This window comes from Thermobia domestica, chromosome 10, assembly GCF_964235325.1.
Source record: "Thermobia domestica chromosome 10, izTheDome1.hap1.1, whole genome shotgun sequence".
Taxonomy (NCBI): Eukaryota; Metazoa; Arthropoda; class Insecta; order Zygentoma; family Lepismatidae; genus Thermobia; species Thermobia domestica.
This window is the reverse complement of record NC_137463.1, coordinates 170,715,381-170,735,914: the sequence shown is the minus strand read 5'-3', so window position 1 is coordinate 170,735,914 and position 20,534 is coordinate 170,715,381. Positions and strand designations below refer to the sequence as shown.

General features: G+C 34.9%; 1 protein-coding gene across 1 annotated transcript in view; it reads right to left on the bottom strand.

The window, feature by feature from the left end:
• gfzf (GST-containing FLYWCH zinc-finger protein) overlaps nt 1-20,534 on the bottom strand; it is a 58,521-nt gene that overhangs the window by 9,962 nt on the left and 28,025 nt on the right. Inside the window, exons 4-5 of the mRNA XM_081728758.1 lie at nt 17,664-17,805; nt 10,663-10,780 (exon numbers count right to left, since the gene is read on the bottom strand). Of these exons, the coding sequence (XP_081584884.1) occupies nt 10,663-10,780; nt 17,664-17,805 (260 nt within the window). The remainder of the gene's footprint in view (nt 1-10,662; nt 10,781-17,663; nt 17,806-20,534) is intronic.

Sequence of the window (20,534 nt, the reverse complement as noted above, 5' to 3'; positions counted from 1 at the left end):
GCTTTTTCTCACAAGGGCCACTAGAATCTCAATGTCATAAATCAAGTTGCGCAGTTTCCTTCTACAGTAAGTCAATAGTGTTAACAATTAACAATCAAAACTTCATATTCTTTTATCAGCATATCATCCTGAATTCTTCAAAGTACCGTATTACACGAAGTTCAAGGAGTACGTATACTATATTACAAAATTAGCAGATGTTTTAGTATACTACTTTTTGATGCTACAAAGTCGATCACCTTTTCATTCGGAACATTCTCTAACAAGTTCTTTTCAATAGATATCAACATAAATGTTGCCAAATGTTCCTGAGATACGGCATGTTTTCAAATGGTCCTTAATCTATTTTTAACATATTTCAGTTTTGAAAAACTTCTTTCACATGTTACAGATAAAGTCAATATAAATGTGTGTACTAGTAGCAAACCTGGATAAGCATTACTGTACAAAATATAATTTTGCAACATTAAAAAGCAGCACCTTGGATAATTTTTGCAACACGTTTTGCACTCGCATTACTTGAAAAGATTTTTTTTCTAGTCCTGAATCACTGGCGCTATCAGCATAATCAGTCTTTCTTCTCGGTTGTACTCATCAACAACACTGGCATTCAAGGATTCCCACTTCCTTGACAAGTCCAATAATTCTTGTCTAGAAGCCTTCAAAACTTTTTTTACTGATTTTTTTCAGAAGGTGCGTAAGTTTATTGAAAGCCGTGTCTGGAAGTTCTGTTAATTGGTTGAAATTTCTGGGGCCCAAACACGACAAATGTGTCCATCTATCTTGCTTCTTGAATCTTAAAGATATACTCGAAATGACTGTATTCAATATTGTGTTGAATGCTTCGATGCAGTGTCTGGTCATTGGATCAAAAGCAGCTTCATCTTCACATTTATAGATAAACATTATTTTCCACCTACGAAGGTGAGTTGCCGGCAGGTCAGTAGAAACAAAGGAATCACGTTCTAATTCTTCAAATCTCTTATTGGCCCCTTCCGCAAACCCTAATGCTGTATTTTTAACGGATTCAAAATCAGCTCTCTTCTCCTTTAGATGGGACAGAGTAGTCTGCACCATTTGATATGACTGCAATACATCAGCACCCCTGTGTTTGAAGATAGTTTGACAGAGGAGTCGTCACTTGAAATATTTTTAGGAACACTTGTGCTGTCAGAATTGTTTTCAACTTGAGAAGACCTTCTATGTATCCTTCCGCTTTGCATCTAACTTCTGGTTTGATATTTTTATAGAAGCAATCTCCTTTATTGTTATGATAAACTCTATGTATAAAGCATTTTCTGGGTTCAAAAAATGACAAACGCTTTCTGCAGCGCAGAGTGTTTGGGACACCATCTTGTTTCCGGAATAACTATAAGACGCCTTTGACATTTGATCTTCCAAATGTCCATTCGCAGATAAGACTCACGTATAAATACCGCACAGCACAGGCATTCAGCAGAATAAACAATGACACAAAATCAATGCAACTTTTTGTCGCACCACATATAACAAGACTGAGTATGTGAGCGTAACACCACATGTGTAAATGATATAGGCACACAATACTTAAGTCTTTTGAAAAACCCGAATATTATCCTTGCATGCTACTTGCGTCATTGGTTGTATTTCCAATACATTTCTTAATATCAAGGTTCAACTTCTGCAGAATTTCCAGCAGTAAATTGCAGAGAAACTGGCCTGTGGTAGACGCATTTTACAATGGCAACAACTCTTTCTTTAACAACAGTTTTAACAACAAACTGTAAAACAATACAACACAGGTCTGAAACTGTTATATCTTGAGTAGTGTCTAATATATATCATCCCAGCCCGAGAGACTTCTTTCGAAATATCTTCTCTGATAAGTGAGCTGATAGCATCCGAAACGTAGTTCATTGTGATTTTTGAAAGGAAAGTTACGTGACTGCTACCCTGCTTACTTCCTCGTGCATGACATTTTATTTTTCTCAATAACTTTATCTAAATGAGTTCTACGCGGAAGATAAAATTTCCTTAACAAAAGAATAATATCCAAAATGTTTCCATGATCTGTAGCTGTGTCTTTCAATCTATAAGCTGCTTTATTTTCTTTTTCTCTGTAACCCTCTTTTACCAATGAGTTTCACCACTTCGACAACTTTTGCATTACTTGTCTGTTCTTTTCAACTCGATTCTGATCTTGTTTTAGTTGTTCATGAAGTAGCATCCACACCTGCCTGATGTATTTTAGAAGAATAGTGTTCTCTTATTCACTGATAAACGTGCTTAGTGTCACGTACAGAACCTTTAACAAATGTGTTGGTTCGATCTGTGGAATAAGCTATGCAACGCTGTAAAAGAACCCATTTTAAGCAGAACAATATGGCAGCAAAGTTCTGTTGATAGCATCTGCTTGTTATCAGCAAACTTAGGCAAATAAAAAAACTTGAGGATATCATTCTCTTGTGGACGTATGGAATAATTTGTTGTTTTGTTCTCTGCTACATCATGCTTTTTAGTGTTTTCACTGACTTTGGAATTGGGATCACTAGAACTGGAGCTTTTCTGTACATTTTTTTCTTTGAAGCCACAATCATAGCTGATGTTGGAAGCGCACTAATTTCAAGACTCGTAAACTTTTTTGTTCTTTTTATACTCTGATAGCAACATTCGTAGTTGATGTGGTGGGAGCACTAATTTCAGCGTTCATGGACCTAGAATTTTCTTTATCATTTTCCACTCTGACACTAACATTCGTAGCAGATAAGATAGGATCACTAACTTCAATGTTGTGTTCAGTCTGTTGTGAGTCAGTAGTTGGCAGTCTTGCATGTTTGGAGGCATTAAATAGGTCTGTGATCCTTTTGCATGCATCAGAATCTGCTTTTAATAGCCTTGCCATCTTTTCAGATCTGTTCTGAGCACCACTTTTCCTTTCATTTATTGTCTCCATCTATCGACAAAGATAACTAATTGTACAAAAATATGGTATAATTAAAGAACTGAAACAATCCTTTGATAAATATGCATCTGTGATATACAATATAGTATAAGTACAAGGTAACCAAAAAAGGTCTTGCGGTTTCTGACATCCCATTAATCATGCGCTTACAGAGAGGAAACGAAATGACGCACGTGCCTGCCAACCGATCGGGACTTCGTCTGACTATCGACCTTCAGTAATAAGGGCACGTTGCGTATACACAGAAGTCATAGTTCGTCCAGTGTCGAAGAGAAATTAGGTATCTGAGCAGCTTGTTCGCATGTGATTGTTGTATGACTTTAAAGTGGACCTGTCAGCTATCACATCAAGTCACCATTTGGGAAGAATGCCGTGAACAAACGTACCGTCAGGCATTGGTTCCAGAAATTTCATTTGGGAGGTATGAGCCTTTCGGATGAAACTCGCAGTGGACGACCGCATGTGTTGGATGATGAGGGCCTGAAAACAGCCATCGAGGAGGACAGTGGTCTAACATGTGACGAACTTGCATAAAGGTTTAATGTTTGCACTAAAACAGGCAGATTTCATCTTCATGGGATAGGAAAGTCATACAAGTTAAGCAAGTGGGTACCCACACATTGTCGGCAGTCAAGAAGGAACAACGAGTGACTTCATGTTTGTCCTTGCTCACTCGGCACCTAAACACACCCATCTTTGATCGTTTGCTCACTAATGACGAAAACCGGGTCCTCTATGACACTCCCAAGCGTACCAGACATTGGTTATCACCACATGATCCTGTTTTTCACACCTGAAGACCACCTCTGCATTCATGAAAGGTTATACTCTCTGTATGGTGGAATTGTCAGCAAATAGTGCATTACGAGCTCATTTGAAGAGTCAGACAATCGCTGCTGACTTCTACTCTCAGCAGTTACAAAGGATGCACAAGGATGCCATGCATTGAGGCACAAGGAGCCGGCATTGGTGAATCACAAAGGTATGCGGTTCCTGCACAACAATGCAAGCCACATGTGGCAAAGAGGACCCGGGAGACCGTGCAACAGCTTGGCTGGGAGATATTGCGACATGCACCATATTCACCGGACCTTAAGGACAACTACCTCCGTGAGAGATCCATCGCAAATAAGGTAGACCTGCGGAACGCACTCAGGAATTTCTTTGCATTCACGACTGCCAAGTTTTATTACAAGGGTATTGTACAGCTGCAGCAACTTGACAAAAGATGTTGGAAGCTGATGGAGATTACTTCGAAACCTAAAGGTTCGTACCGATCACTCTATTGCCCTTTGTTTTTCACTGCTCTAGAACGGCAAATAATTTGGTTACCTTGTTTTGATTACCTTATTTGGTTACTTTGTTTTTGGTTACCTTGCAATATACACATGGTCGGTTGAGTAGTTTTTCAGACAGCACACACCAGGCTTGTAATCAGTTTAAAGCCTCGGAGGGAGGAGGCTATGTTTGTTGAAAGCTAAGCAAGCCTTCCTCAAAATATACGGTATGTCGCAAGAAAGTTGAAGGAAAGTCGGAAGAAATGCCTCACAGAAAGTGGTATCAAATAACATTATGGACGAGAATGCACAACAGCATTCAGAAAAAACTCCATTCATGCGATATATGAATGGGAAGGAACTTACGGGATACCCTTACGGCACGATGAAGGCAATGGTTCATTGTCTGTTCTCTGGTATCAAAAACTTAAAACTCCTGGAGTAATTTTCAAAATAACCTAACCCTAATTTCAAATGCAAAATAAAATATAACAAGTTGTCGAAGTGTTTTCGTTTACGGTCGGAATGGGGGAACCTGATTAAACTTTCAGAACACCGGAAATTTAACCGGTTTTGTACGTATGTGCCTCACTTGAAACAAAACATGTTTCTTAGTTTCCACTGTACCGATTTTCTGGATTTGAAGTTTATTTCATTCAGTTCGAAATTTTTTATGTGCTGCATCTAGGGGGCGCTTGGGAAGGGGGGCGCACCGGGCACCGCCCGGTAGCCCGCTGGCCCTATTAGCCCCTGCCCTTCACACCGTCTCTTTATGGTAGCTATATCTTTATAAAATACGTATTTCTCCATGATCGTTCGATACATCACTGCCACTTATAGGAAAGAAGTCTGGATATGAATCATGAAATGTATTTTGAAGAGTAAGTTACATTCTGAATCTTTTTAAGCTTTGATCATTTGATTCACAAATTCCTTGTATTTCGAATACCTTCTACTTCCTTCTTTAATTCTAATAGACGATAAAAACCCTCTACCTGTTGGATCCATAGCCTTTACAAATAGTTTAATTATGTCTAGTTTGATGTGAAGGTGAAAGAAGTATATTTTCACAAGTAACCAGATTCTCCCATTGTATATTTTTACACTACTGTATTTCCACTTCTTATTTACAAATAGACCTATACATAAACACGGAAAAAGTGAATTTACAGAACTATATGGATATGTATTTGTACACATTTTATATCTCTGAAGAATCCAAATAAATCAAATTTAATTTCGTTGAAGTTGATGATTACTCAATGTAATTTTAAGGTTAACACCCTATACCATCTAAAATGTAAAGCGAACATCTGAAGAAGTCACCAATTCAAAAGTAATGTACCACTTACAAAAATTCACTATATTTGCAGCAAATGATGATGACCCATATTATCCATATGTTCAAAATACTGGAAAACTATCTATGACAGCGAAATTTTGATTTCAGATTTGAATTTATTGCTGAAAATCCCTTTAAAATTACTAATTTTCATCGGAGAAATAGATTCTTACCGAACAGTGTAATCAGATATTTCCAACTTTTTTTTCCCTCTTGTTGATTCACAGTCTCAGCGACTGCATTACTTATAAAGATACCTAAAGCTAATTTCTTTGCAACATAGTTATTCGTATTCAGTTTTTTTCTTTTTTTTTTAACTCTTACAGCGATATATCCCTATATATCCCTATTATAATTAATCTGTACCTATATTATCAACATTGATCAGAGGCGCAATAATTAAGCATATAGCTTATATATAATTAAAAGAAAGAACGCTGTTATTGACAGGACATGTTGTCATGAGTAAGATTATTAGTTTGTTATTGATAGAACATGTTGTTAGTGACAAGATTATTAGTTGCTATGGAAAAGCTCATTACGCAGGAAAACGCACGAAATTGGAAGATATGTACAAAAGCTATGGTTGCTGTTGATATTTAATGTGCGTATAAAACAGAAGAATAAATCGACGATATCTGGATGCAATTTATGGTTAGTGATTAATAGTTGGTATATTTATTATAATGACATAGTGATTTTAAGATACGTAAAACGAGTCAGGGCTAAAGCGAAGTGTTTATATATATATTTCGTTTTATCTGGTGCCGAAGACACGGGACTATACTATACTATTTAGTTCCGAAGAATAGTAAGAACTGAGTTTATGTGCATACGTATATATGCCTTTTTATGAGTTTCACTACTTTGAGAAGTGGGAAGAGAATACAAAGAATTGCTAATATGCAGAATTCCGAGATTGAAGAAGTACCCAGCATTTCAAATGAAACCATACCTGGAAATGCCGTAACTCTGTCTGAACATTCCTATTCTAACCTTATTGATATGTTTAGTCAACTACTTGATACTAAATTTGATCAACAACAAACTAAATTGGATCAACAACAAAAATTGAATGATGAAAAGTTAGAACAGATGCAGAAATTGAACGATCAAAAGCTGAAATCAAACGATGAAAAGCTAGAACAGATACTAGCGCAGCATAAATCTCTTTCAGATAAAGTACAAGGTGTGCAAGAAAATTTTGATCGCTTGCAATACAATTTGAAAGAAAATTTGCAAGTATTAGCTGATGAAGTTACCAACAAAATTACAAATGATATAACGCGAGAAGTTGATACTAGGTTTCAACAATTTAGTAACAAATGGCAAGATAGACAGGATCAACTAGCTCTAGAAACAGAGTCGATAAAGAAAGCCGTTGAAGCCGTGGAATCGACGACAGCCCAACAAAAAAATCAGATAGTGAATATTACTGCCCAGGTCAATTCACATAGCATACTGATATCCAACATACAAGAGGAAATCAGATCGTTACAAGAGAGGGAATGTGACTACAATAATCCTATGTATAAGGAGGCTTTGGGTACTCCCAATCAACAGGAAACATTGCATCATCAACAGGGAACATTGCATCTTCAACAGGAAGCATTGCATCACTGCCCGAGAACTCCATTAATAGAAACTGACGGGATATCTTCTTCTAAGAGTTCTACCGATGATGGTTTAGTTGTGGAAAACCACAGAAGGCGATTCCAAAGTCCAGATCGCAAAAGAAGAAAGGAGATAAATAAGTACAAAAGGGTTCCAGACCATTATCAACGCCAACAAAAACATAACTATAGCAAAATAAACGTTAAGGTCAGTGAAATTAAGGCCATGACTAAATTCAGCGGTAAGTGTGACGAAACCGCAAGCTCGTTCTTAGAAAAATTTGAAGCAGAGTGCGAGATTATGGGTGTAGATCAATCTAAATTTATGAAGTTGTTACCACATCTGTTACTTCCTCCTTGTTCCTTGTGGTTTAAAGCTATTCGCGACCATATAAAATCCTACGAAGAATTTAAACGGGCCCTGTTGGCTAATTACGAAAATGATTTCTTGTTAGCTAACCGTGATGCGATGGTGCGAACTCGACACTATTCACCTCGGGTCGATAAATCTCTTACGGATTTTACAATCAATGCATATAATGAACTTAAACTCGTCAATCCGTTTCAGCCAGAATCCAGAATAATCGCTTCCGTACGCATTTTATTGCCGTATAAATTACAACAGATTCTGTTGTCTGCTCAATGCGTAAACTTCAATCATCTGATAATTTTAGTTCAAAACTTCGAGAATCAATTCCCGAACCCTAGCGGAAGTAATCGTAATCCACCCAATCCAATTCCTGTCAGAAACCTGAATATAACCAATGAAAATACCGAAAATCTTCGCAGCGATGAGAGGTCACGTGACAATACTGGCATTGGAATTAGTGAAAGATCTGTTATACGTACTGGAACTGGAGCTAATGGAAGATTCAATTCTAGCGGTAGAAATGGAACGAATTATAATAATCCGAGGAACAGTTGGACGAACGGAAGAAACTTTCGTGGAAGACGTAATTACAGTAACAATGTCATGCATACCAGTGTGACCCAAAACAGATGCAATTGGAGATCTCGAGATGGCAGGAACTGTCGGAATAGGACCGAAGTAATGAATGAAACAGGAAATGGATCAAGTGAAAATAACCAAGATTGTGGTGTTCAATGTACTTTGATTGACCCATTTGTTAATCATAATTTAAACTAAAACCCGCTGATATGGTTGGGGTTAATCCCATACCAGCCGAAGGTTCCCACGGTTATTCGACGCAAAATTCGTCTATTAATTTATTTGTGAATAATATTGATGATAAATATAATTTAGATATGAAAAGCTGGAGCAGGTAAACGGCTAAAGCTGGTTAAAATTTCAACCCTGATATGTTAACTAAATTAAATTTGGATAACAATTCTTAATTTATTCTCTCAGATGTTACGAGTTGTGTTGTGAATACTTCATTTGGACTTTATATTTCTGCAACATGTTATGATGTGATTAATTTATTTTATCTTTGTATTAACTTTGAGTGTTATGTTTACCTTTATTTTACTTTACATGTTCAAAAGAGATTTGATTATGTTAACTTGAAATCTATGACATTGATTTTAAATTGAAGCCTTTAAATGTAATTATTGCCTTCTGATCTTGTTGTTGTTTTGATAAGATGACGATCTTAATTATAAATAATGTTGTTTGTATATGGATGTTATCGTTCAATGTAAAAGAGGAACAACTAACTAGTAACTCTGCGTAAGTCATCAATTAGTTATAATTTTGAATAGACCCATAAATGATATTTGTAATGAATCGACGTTTTATGATATGTAATTAGTAATAAAAGAAAAATGTTATTATAAATGAATTGATATATATATATATGGAGAAAGAAGAGAAAAGAAAAATATTTATATTGATGTAATAATAATAATTAATACGAGGATTGATGTAATAATAATTAGTACGAGGGCTATTCAAAAAGTGAATGTTTTGAAAATATCCAGGGTTCTTTCCTTCACTGTAATACTGTTACGGAATTCCCGTTCTGGGCGACATTTACAGCGATATATCCCTATATATCCCTATTATAATTAATCTGTACCTATATTATCAACATTGATCAGAGGCGCAATAATTAAGCATATAGCTTATATATAATTAAAAGAAAGAACGCTGTTATTGACAGGACATGTTGTCATGAGTAAGATTATTAGTTTGTTATTGATAGAACATGTTGTTAGTGACAAGATTATTAGTTGCTATGGAAAAGCTCATTACGCAGGAAAACGCACGAAATTGGAAGATATGTACAAAAGCTATGGTTGCTGTTGATATTTAATGTACGTATAAAACAGAAGAATAAATCGACGATATCTGGATGCAATTTATGGTTAGTGATTAATAGTTGGTATATTTATTATAATGACATAGTGATTTTAAGATACGTAAAACGAGTCAGGGCTAAAGCGAAGTGTTTATATATATATTTCGTTTTACTCTATTTATTTTTGTTCAAAGTTCCACATGTACTCTCAATGCAGGATGCCTAGTCATGTCTAAAAGTCATCTCTAAATTAAGAATATAACTATCGTGTTTAAGACTTGACGATGCATCAGTTCATAATACAAATACAAGGTATGATTGAAAAGTACGGTGAATGTAGTTGCACAGTGCCATCTATTGATGTATCCATTTCAACTAGTAAGAATAGTAGTCTAATCCTTTGGTACAGTCAGTGTCGACTTTGAACGAGTTGTGACATGTTAGTTGGCGTCAATAGGAAGAAGAGTGAGGACGTGTTAAAAAGTATCTGTCGCGCGCCAACATTAAGTTTTCAGTTAAGCTGCGAAAAAGTACAAAGAAGCTCATGAAATGTCAAAATCAGTGTATGGCGATGAAGTGGTGGCATTGAAGACTGTTTACAAGTGGTATGAACGATTCAAAAGCAGCAAAGAGTCGGTTGAAAATGAGGAACGATCGGATGTCAAAAACAGATGAAAATATTCGGAAAGTGGCACAAACGATTTGTTCAAACAGGCAAATGACTATTCGAGAGCTTTTCGAAGAACTAAACATCTCGTATTGGTCCGCGAAAAGCATTTTAACTGCCGATTAAATGGGAAATGGCTTCCTTCTTCACCATGAAAGCGCGCTAGGCCACACCTTGCTTTTGATCCGCGAGTTTTTGGCCGATAAAATATTCCTGTCTGTCCACATTGGCTGTAGAAATAATCTCCAGATATAGCACCATGCGACTTCAGGCTCTTCTTAAAAATTAAAACCGTGCTTAAAGGAAAACGTTTTGACACCATTCCTAACATTGAGAGGGCCACGGCAGAGCAGGTGAACGCCCTTCCAAAATAAGCCTTCCAGAAATGCTTAGAGATATGGATTCAACGTTGGGATAAGTGCATTTTGCTAGCCAAGGATAGTACTTTGAAGAAGATTAAATCAAATTTCATGTAAGCTTATTACTTTATTTCTACTAAAATTATTCACCATATTTTTTTAATCACACCTCGTACCTAGAGTTTCTTAATGCTACACCTACCTCCTGCAGAATACTTTGTTCCTTGTCTTGCCAAAATTGTGTTGAAAAGTTGCACACTTAGTTTCAATCTTTTCAGTCCATCTGGTGTCCTCTTATATGCGTAGAATATAGGAGCCATCTAAAATATACATATTAGTAATTATTCAGCTGTAACCACGATGTAAGTGTCTTTTAAAACAAAACATGAATATTTTTCGGCTTCTCTAGTATTAAAATGAATATATATATATATATGTCTTTCTCTGTCAATTCGACAAATATTAATGTGCCCAATGTTTTGAAATTTTGAGTGTTTCAACAAGTTTGTTAAGCATAATAATGGATATTTACGTGTTTTAAGGAGACAAAAATGACCTTTACAGAAAGAAAATCAACTAGGCTGTAAGCTTTGGCGCTCTGTGTCTTTCTCGAGAAAAAAAAAACATACAAGAAGAATAAAAAAATCTTTAAACCCCATATACATTCAGTCAGCCGTGATATTTCCTTAAAAGAAAGGAAGGAAGAAAATAGTATTTCGACAAGACAACATTACGCGAGACTTGCCTTTAAATAATACAGTGATCTGCCACAAACTTAAAATTCGCTCTTTCAAGTGCGTATTTGGTCATTCTGACCTTCTATCGGTGGTGGACAAGGTTATTTATCTTGAAGCATAAACGTCGTAGAAATTAAACAGCCAATGCCAAGATCGTGTTGACCGATGTCAGTATAGTACAGTAAAATTACAATACTAGAATTACGGTGAATTGAAAATTGCAAATGTACACCAAGTGTCAAGCATATACAAGTATACAAATTCCGCAATAAAACAACAGTCAAGGCTACAGCAGATAATAATGTAAAATGTATTTGATCACTAAATATCAAGACATATCAAAAATACCGTACCTTCAGAAATTTCGAGGTGACACTTTGTAATTAAAGGAGTGTTCATGGTCCAAAAGACTATACCATATAAATCAATTGCAGGAAGTAACATGGAAGAAAATCCATAACAGACGTTGGATATAATCGAAGGAATATCAGGTGTTTTAGCAATAGTTTATATATGTATTTCATCCAATAAGAAGCCTAAAGGGCATAATCGCGTGACGTCAAACTGAAAGATTTCATTTTCATGAAATAAGAAAAGCACATAAGGCTAAAGAATGGATTCTGTAAGATGTGACTAAGTCCTTCTGAATGAAACTTAAACTGAAACCGAAAATGGAACTTCTTAACATTTGTATTTTACTTCTATCTAGATACAAAAGGCAACCTTTTTGGATTGGACAATTACGAGTCCAATCCGAAGTGAGTGTTGTACGATAATTCAGCCCCAAACAACAGTGGTTAGCAGCCAATGACTCACCAAAAACAACCCCAAAATCTAACTTCATGGGGAAAATATATTATAGTACATTTCGTATGGATAACAATTTAATTTATTATAAGCTGCTCAAAACTGTGGAAACAATAAATTCGAAAATTTATGGTGCGCAACTAAACAGCTTACACAAGAAACTTGTAATTAGAGTACCTGTACTCTTCAACAAAAATTTTTTTTCTTCATGATAACGTCCGATTGTATGAATCGAAAACCACACAGCAAAAAACAATACATTTAATTGATAGAGCTAACCACATCCATTTTATGGCACAAACATGTACTATTCGGAACCTTTCTTTCTATCCTTGCAACTATTCTTAGTTTCTAAAAGGATCAGACCACTAATTCTTGATTCGGTTTGAGTTTATCGTTCCTTTCAGCTACGAGGCTATATGAGACGTGGACCTATAGCTCAAAGTGAGATGAACTACATGAGCTTCCTCCGGAAATCGAACTCAGGTCTCCTGCAACAAAGATGCGTAGCTACCCATGTAGCCACGAGGGAGCTGTTCAGACTAATTGAAACCGTGAAGCATGGTATTCTGAATGTCTATTAGCAGAGTAATCCCTTTGTTCTTCCTGGCTAAGTACGTGTTCAGTCTGAACATATATTTTCAGTTTCGCTCCTTGATAGGGGCACAAAATTTCAGATAAAACTCGGGCAAAAGCTATAATTTCACTCCCTCCCCTCATATATTACCTTGGTACCCAAAAACACGTTTAACTTCAACCAACTAGAGTGTCTTGTTTTACTTCTGAGCCAGGACCCGAATTAAGAAAATCTCGATATCGTGAAAAGAAAAATAATGAAATTGACATTTCAAGGGATTTACAGGTACCGGTACATGACGGATGCTTATCAAAAAATGGTTTGCGGGGAGTCCATTTGTTCACTTGTCCGTTTTCATACTTAGAGCTCAAGCGATCACATTGTTCAATGTATCAAATCAAAATTTTTGGAATTTATGTAGTTTTATATTTTCTCAATATATCCCGAAATAAAACTAATTTAGTAGAGAATGAAAATAATAATAACAAAAAAGATTTTCTCAAAAATGGTTCGAACGATATCGTTTACATTTCATAAATATGATATTGAACTCATGGAATCCATTATTATAGCACAAATTTGTCTCTCAGAAACCCTCCAGAAATGGTAGTTTACTGCTAGGGAGAGCTTACGTACGAACATTTTTTAGGAACTATAATGTTCTTAAATATTTCATTAACAACCTCATCAAATGCTTAACTCATTGCGTAAAAGTGTGTAAAAATAAGTAATTAGTAAGCAAATTGTAAAAATGAATTTTGTTCCGGTGATTTTTGAACAATTTATGTGTGGTCAAAGTATAAATTGTTTCTCTCTGAAAATTGAACAATGTGGTTTAATGGTGGAGATTAGGTTTTTCTTAATAATGCCTACCACGATTATTTTTTTAAATTAATGTTATAAATAGATAAATGAATTAGCATAATCCGCTTTTCTTAGAAATGCAAATGATAAGAGAAAAAAAGAAGAATATTTCGAAAAGATGAGATAGAAAGATGAGAGAGATTATGAAACATGGAGGAATCTCGTTACTAGCTATACAGAAGGAAAAAATACCTAGAAGATGGCTGCGATTGAAATATACGGACGAAATAATACAAGATATAGAGAAGAAAAGCTAAAATAAATAAAAGTCTGGCCCAAGATAGGGAAGGGTGAAAAACTGCGTCAAACCAATCGAAAGATTGCTGACTGAGATGATAGAAAAATCTAGCAAGAATGGTTACTGATGAAGATGAATTTTGTTTGATTTTTTCTAAATAACGATAGTAATTTTATTTATATTTCATCATAAGTAATTATTTCATTACTCTAGGTCAGGGTTTCTCAACCTGAGGGTCACAACCCCTAGGGGTTTCCGAGAGGGTTTCATTGGGGTCGCGAAGATAAGCAGAAGAGATAAATATAATTAAAATCTAATACCAGAAAATATTTTTAAATATTATTTTGAATTTTGTTTTGATAGGCACATTTTTATTTTTATACATACTGTTAAGAACAACAACAACAAAAATAGGTCTACTAACCATTTTCAACAAGTATAGGGGAGTTATTAAAAAATCAATTTAAATAAACGAGGTACTACGATGTCAAAATAATAAGTGCATAATGAAATACCATAAAAATACAAATACAACAAAACCTGCATAGTGAAGTAAAATTAAAATTGAAAGCTAATGAGATACCTGAGCATGGTCTGATTTCACTAGTGTGGCAATGTCCGGTTTAATCAATGACGCAATTATCAAGTCATTTAAAATACAAATAAATTATTTAACAACCATCCAAGTTTTTTAACCAAAATTAGAAATCACTATTTTTTTTTATCATATGACGCAATATTAAGGGAATTATGAAGTTTTAAAATTTTCAAACGGCCTCCATTTTAAAATCAGTATGACGGATCGGATTCGATATTTATAATATGAATGAACTGGCCAAATTTAGTTTGAATCCATTCGCTTTTAGGGAAGTTACTATATCTACTATATACAAGAAATGGATTCTACTATTATAGAAATAGATGGATATCATGAGATATCAGCAATAGATATATTAAAAATCCCACACGAGCTTACTACAAACCAGAAATTATAAGGGAGTCGTTGGCAAGAGGATATGATAAAATTGGGGCCAGGAATTAGGTTGAGAACCACTGCTCTAGGTATAATACGATATTATTAGAAAAGTTTAATTGTTTCTTCTTACTAGGGTAATTTTCAATCCATAGGCATGAATATAGAACATATTTTATCAGTCTTCTATTTAGGTAAAAAGAAAGAAAACAAAAAGAAAATTACAAGTCGAGACTGGACGAGTAATAAGGCTTTCGTCTTGTCTCGTAAATGTTTGTAGAAGTCTCGTCTTATTTCGATTCTCGAAGAATTCTTTCTCGTCTTGTCTCCTTTCTTAACTTCATGTATAAAATTTGGGTCCTGATTTTTTTTAAAGTTTCACCTAGAAGTTATCACAACTCTTCTGCTTCAGGAGAGGTCCATGAAGGGTGTGATACAAGAACATTTAAACTATATTTATTATTGGAGTATATTATGTAATGACTTATGTATCATTAAACGTTGATAAATGCTCTTCATTGTATTCATACAATAACTTTATCAGCATATAATTTTATATTATGAATTAAATTTAATTAACATTAAAACAGCGTTTGAAATCTAAGACTTGTGTAAACTAATATTGACTACGAGACACGAGAAATTTTTAGTCTCGTAAAGGAGACGAGAATTGTAATGTTTCTCGTCTCGCCTTAAATTTAAACTTTACTCCTCATCTCGTCTGCGAGAAATTTTCGTTCGTAGGCAACACTATTCTTTCACAAATTGTTTTCTAATTTCTACAAATGTGTTTCAGCAGCGACTTTCTACTTTTAGGATTTAGGATGTAGATTTCTAGGCTTTCGGCATCTATGGCCATGTTATCCCGTCACGTTTTCAGGGATGACACCCCTCGGCGAGCACACTATCCGGGAAAAGGGGAGGAAGAAAGGATTGGAGAAGGAAGGAAGAGGCCTGGGACCTACATGCTAAGTACCACCCCAGCATTTGTCAATGAGGAAAACCTCATTCAGGATGGCTTGTCTGAAAATGGTTTTGGTGACTGAGCCCCCACCGGGAAAACACTTGTCTGACTGAGCGTCCCCACCGGGAATCGAACCCGGGACCGCTTGCACCGGGAAAGGCGAGAGTTTAGCAATTACACCATGCGAGGCCACTTCCTACATTTATTAGATATACTTGCACGAGTGAATTTCTCTCGTCATCCAGCGGGAAGTAATGCAGCAAGAGAAGCAGAGGCAGGCGAATAACACGTAGGGTTAGAACATCAAAGGCGCATGATCGGGCGCTATATTACCTTGGGGTGCAATACTTCCCAAGTGAAGGATAACATGGGCTACATAATTACTATAATTAGACTTATGTCGACTGAACAATTCGGATTCTTAATTATTAGACAATTTCTTTCTAGTTAACAGATTTCACTCTAAGATTTCCAAACTTGACATTCAGATTGTTCAACTCTATTTTTCATTCAATATGAACAAAATTAATATTTTTGATTACCTGTACTATATGTTGTGATTTGAATTCACTAAAAACATAATAAGCTTATTTTCTATTCAATCGTACGATTAAAATGAGAATTCGTCTGGCTTCTTGAGTATAATTGTTGATCAGCTCCCACAAAATGCAAGCTCGAAGTTAGGAGATAAGTCTAAAGTTCATTCAACGAACCTTCTGATCCTGATGTAAACATTGCAGAATTGTATTACTCCACCAGTCATCGAATGATTGGCTATCGGTCAGCGCTTCTTTCGAGAAGCACGTGCTTGTACCCTGTCGATGTTTTACTTATTCCCCTCATGTGGCCATATTGTTAACTGTGATTCGCGCTAAAGTTGGGTCAAAACCACTTTCAATGCATGCGTATTATCTTTTATTGTATTAATTCAATTCAGTTCTTAGACAAAGTGTTGTTTCTGTTCTAAGGAACTCTGGTAATGAACCTTATAAGCAAGGACTATTTTCTTCTGCCGCATGGGTGTTCTAAGGCTCTCTCACCAATAAAATCAAACAATCACCACGTGTATTTTTTTACATGAGGTACTGAACGTTCCTTGAATAAACTTTTTTTTTTTAGTGCGATTGTTCTCGCCATTTTCATTAATAGTACGCACTAATTCTAGTACCGACAGTAGGACAATCCTTTAGTACGAGTAATTATTCCAATATTATTGTGGACAATTGTATTTTAATGTTACTCAAATGATTATATTGATATGAAAGTTAAGAAACAGAATATAACCGTAATAGAATTGCATAGATATGTTTTATTAAATGCAAATGTCAACGATTTTTGGATCACGAAGGATAAGCATTGTCATAAGAGAAGGGCTCCGAAGAAACTACTGTAACAGCGTTTTCTGTTAATATTAATATGAATTATATCTTACGAAGGCTTTACTACTTACCCAGCATTGTGAAGCCATTCTAATTGGAAAACCTGCTTAGTTAAAAAGTAGAGATTACTGGTATAGAAAACCAGAAATAATGGCGTTTTAACTGATATACTGGTAATTATCATTCAGTTGAAAATATACAGTCGAACACTTCATAAATTCTAGCACTAGGGAGTTTAATGTGCTGTATTTATCTTTCTGTTGAGTGCTTGTAGAAACTTTGTACAAATGCGGAAGACGGAATGACACTATTGTACTTTTAGATATTTTAATAATATTTAGGAAAATTGTTTCCCTATATTATCATTGAAAAATGGCCCATTACAAGGATGACTAAAATTTTGCCCCGAAGTCGCTGTTCCAAACCTGCTATTATGTTAAAATCATGCTTTTGAGAACAATGAAATTATGATAGGTTTGTCATTCAATCGTAGTAGCTGTATGTATATTCCTGTATAACATTAAATACCAGTCAAAAATATCGATATTCAGTGTCACATCATTAAAATATGGGTCAGCCGTTAAGATAGCGACCACAATTGGTTTCAGTAAGTCCACTGTATCTGTGATTAGTACATGTCTATCTAGTTCTTATGACTACTCACCACATATTGCGATATATTTTGATAGAGTGTAGTTGTGTTGAACATAAGTCTATGATTAACAAGAGCTCTCTTTTGAGGATCCTTTGGATACAATGAGTCACCTTTTCCATATCTATCAGCTAAGTATTGGATAATAGCCACACTGAAAAAGGAAAAGGAAAAATTAAAATATTATAACTTTGCATTTTATATCTAAATACTATAATAGTATTTTATCACTAAAAGTGAACTTTTAATCCTCCAGAATATATTTGTTCTAAATAATCACATAAACCTTAGTTATTTTTATACATATATTCATCCACTAAATCATGTCTTGTTTGTTCCTTCAATTTTTATACTGTATAACATTTATACAGTATTTTTAAACTGACAATAAAGACTTGAGAGAAAGTAGAATGCTACTAAAAGTATAATAGACTTTATAGAACAATAACGTTACTATACGCAATATGAGCTGGATGGCAAAGAAAGAAATGGTTGCCTTCGAATAACGTTTGAAAAAACAGGTTTCCATTGCAAATTATGGAACCCACTACCTCTAACTCCTATATCATACATATATGACACCAAACTAGAAAATAACATGCACAAAAAATACACAAAGAACTTTTACACTAACCCATGAAATCTAATAGAGAAATAGAGAAATGCACATTCGCTTCCATTTCAAAGTAGAGGAACAAAACTGTTTACCCCACACAATCAATAATCACAAAGACTGTGGAACTTAATCACTCTATAATAAAGGCAGTAGCTAACCAGTGGCGGATCTAGCCCGGGGCTGGGAACCTAGGCCCCAGTTTTTTGATCAACAAAAATAATATATTTTAAAAGTTTATAGTAACCGTTGTCTTTTATTCTGTATTGGAAAAATTTTGCAATATTAAGACATATTTTCAGTTGCAATTTGGCATGCAATGTGTAAAACAAAACTTGTGGTCCACAATGTCAACATCGAACCTCGCTATAATATCCATCGGCAGAGAGTAAGTTGGAGACTTCTGTAGAACCCATGAAAAATTGTAACTTATGATTAGACTTCGGATCGATACGCACTAAAAAAAACGGCAAAATATGCATGCAAATATGCGCTAAAAATCAGGAAAATATGCAAATATGCACTAAAAATTGTAAATATGCACCAATCAAAAGCTGAAGTTAAATGAGGAATTTTATTATCTTTAGAGAAAAAAAAGTTGTATTACTTAAACTACATATACTTGATGTATAAGTATGATGCATTCGTGCTACAATGCACAACTATGTAGTATTCAGTGTTTTCTGGCAAAAACCTCATTTATCAGTCAAAACATTACTGTACATCGAAAATGTTCCTTCCTTGTTACTGGTCGTACGTAATGGTTTCAAGGTGCAATGTTACTTGCTGATAAATCTGAAATTCTTGAGTCGTTGTTCCCAGGAACACTTTATTTACAATAGGCAAGAATTTTATGCCAGGATTTTTCGCGTCTATTGACTGTGTGTTTCGAAGAAATGCTTGTCCGATTGGTCTTGGTGGTGTCTGTTTCGTTATTGAATCTAAGACTATGCACCACAAAGTCCTAATTATATATATTATTTTACAAAGAAAAAGAATGCGCCATGTATCTGTCAATAAAGAATAAATGTACTTAGAGAAGTAAATTAATATTTTCGGCATAAGTATATAATGAAACCTGCCTAGAGAAATTGAAGGAAACTCGCAAAAATTGCCGTTAAAGTTTTTTCCGGTTAACGAAGATAGATCTATGAAAAAATAATAGTAATAAAATACATACATATAATGGACATAGTAAGATAAAATAAAATGTACATAGGCCTACCATATTCAATTATAGTATTTATTTATACTACGAATTAATAAACATAAAATTTACAGTGAACAAAAAAAAAAAAAAAAAAAAGCCTAAATGCAGTTTCAAAGGCCAAGACAAAAAGTAGATGGTATGCTCTTTTCAGCGCACCTCCTACTTTTCGCTCCCTTTTAATTTATTGTGTATATTATACTCCTTGTTCCATGTCTATAGACCAGCTAGAGAACGACTTTTTGGTATTTGGAAATTACTGTATAAATTGCACTTCGTTCTAAAAGTCGCACGACATCTAGGTCCTTATATGGCGGTGGTCTCCAGATTAAATGTGTAGGATAACAAGTAAACGAAGACCTTTACAGGCAACGTAGTTCATATACCTAACCTCTCACAAAATGTCTAAAAAATTTCTAAACGCTGCATTCCGGAACTTGAAAATTTCCGTTAAAAAGTATATTTTAACATCCGTTGTTCACAACACAGGTTCCGCTTAATCAAGATAATTTAACCATTTTTTAAAACCTTTAAATTCATGGGACTATGAAATATATCCGTTTAATAAGGGGCCTGTTGAAGGCAGTTTTTACTGTATTAAAAACCTATTTTCAAAAACCTTAGGTTCTTGTTTAAAAGAAAATAAATCCACTTGAAATTACTTTTTGTATTCAAATATGTGTAAATGCTAGAATATTTTCTTCTAGCGTAACATTGTCTTTCAAATAGCAATAATTTACAATGTATACATGCCAAAATTTTTGTACCATTCAAATAAACAAAAAGGGCCATTTCAAAATTTCGGCTACTTCGATCATCTGTAGTGCGACGTCTTCAAATTTGAAATTTAACTAGCTTAGAATTTTGTCCACTTTTGTCCACCCAAGAAAATATTTTGTACCATTCAAATATACGAGGGAAGGCCATTTCAAAATTTGTCCACATCCATCACCTGTACTGCGACATCTTCAAACTTGAATTTTGACTGGCTCAGAATTTTGTCCAATTTTTTGTCCATTTTTGTCCACCCAAGAAAAAAATGTCCATTTAAATAAACGAGGAG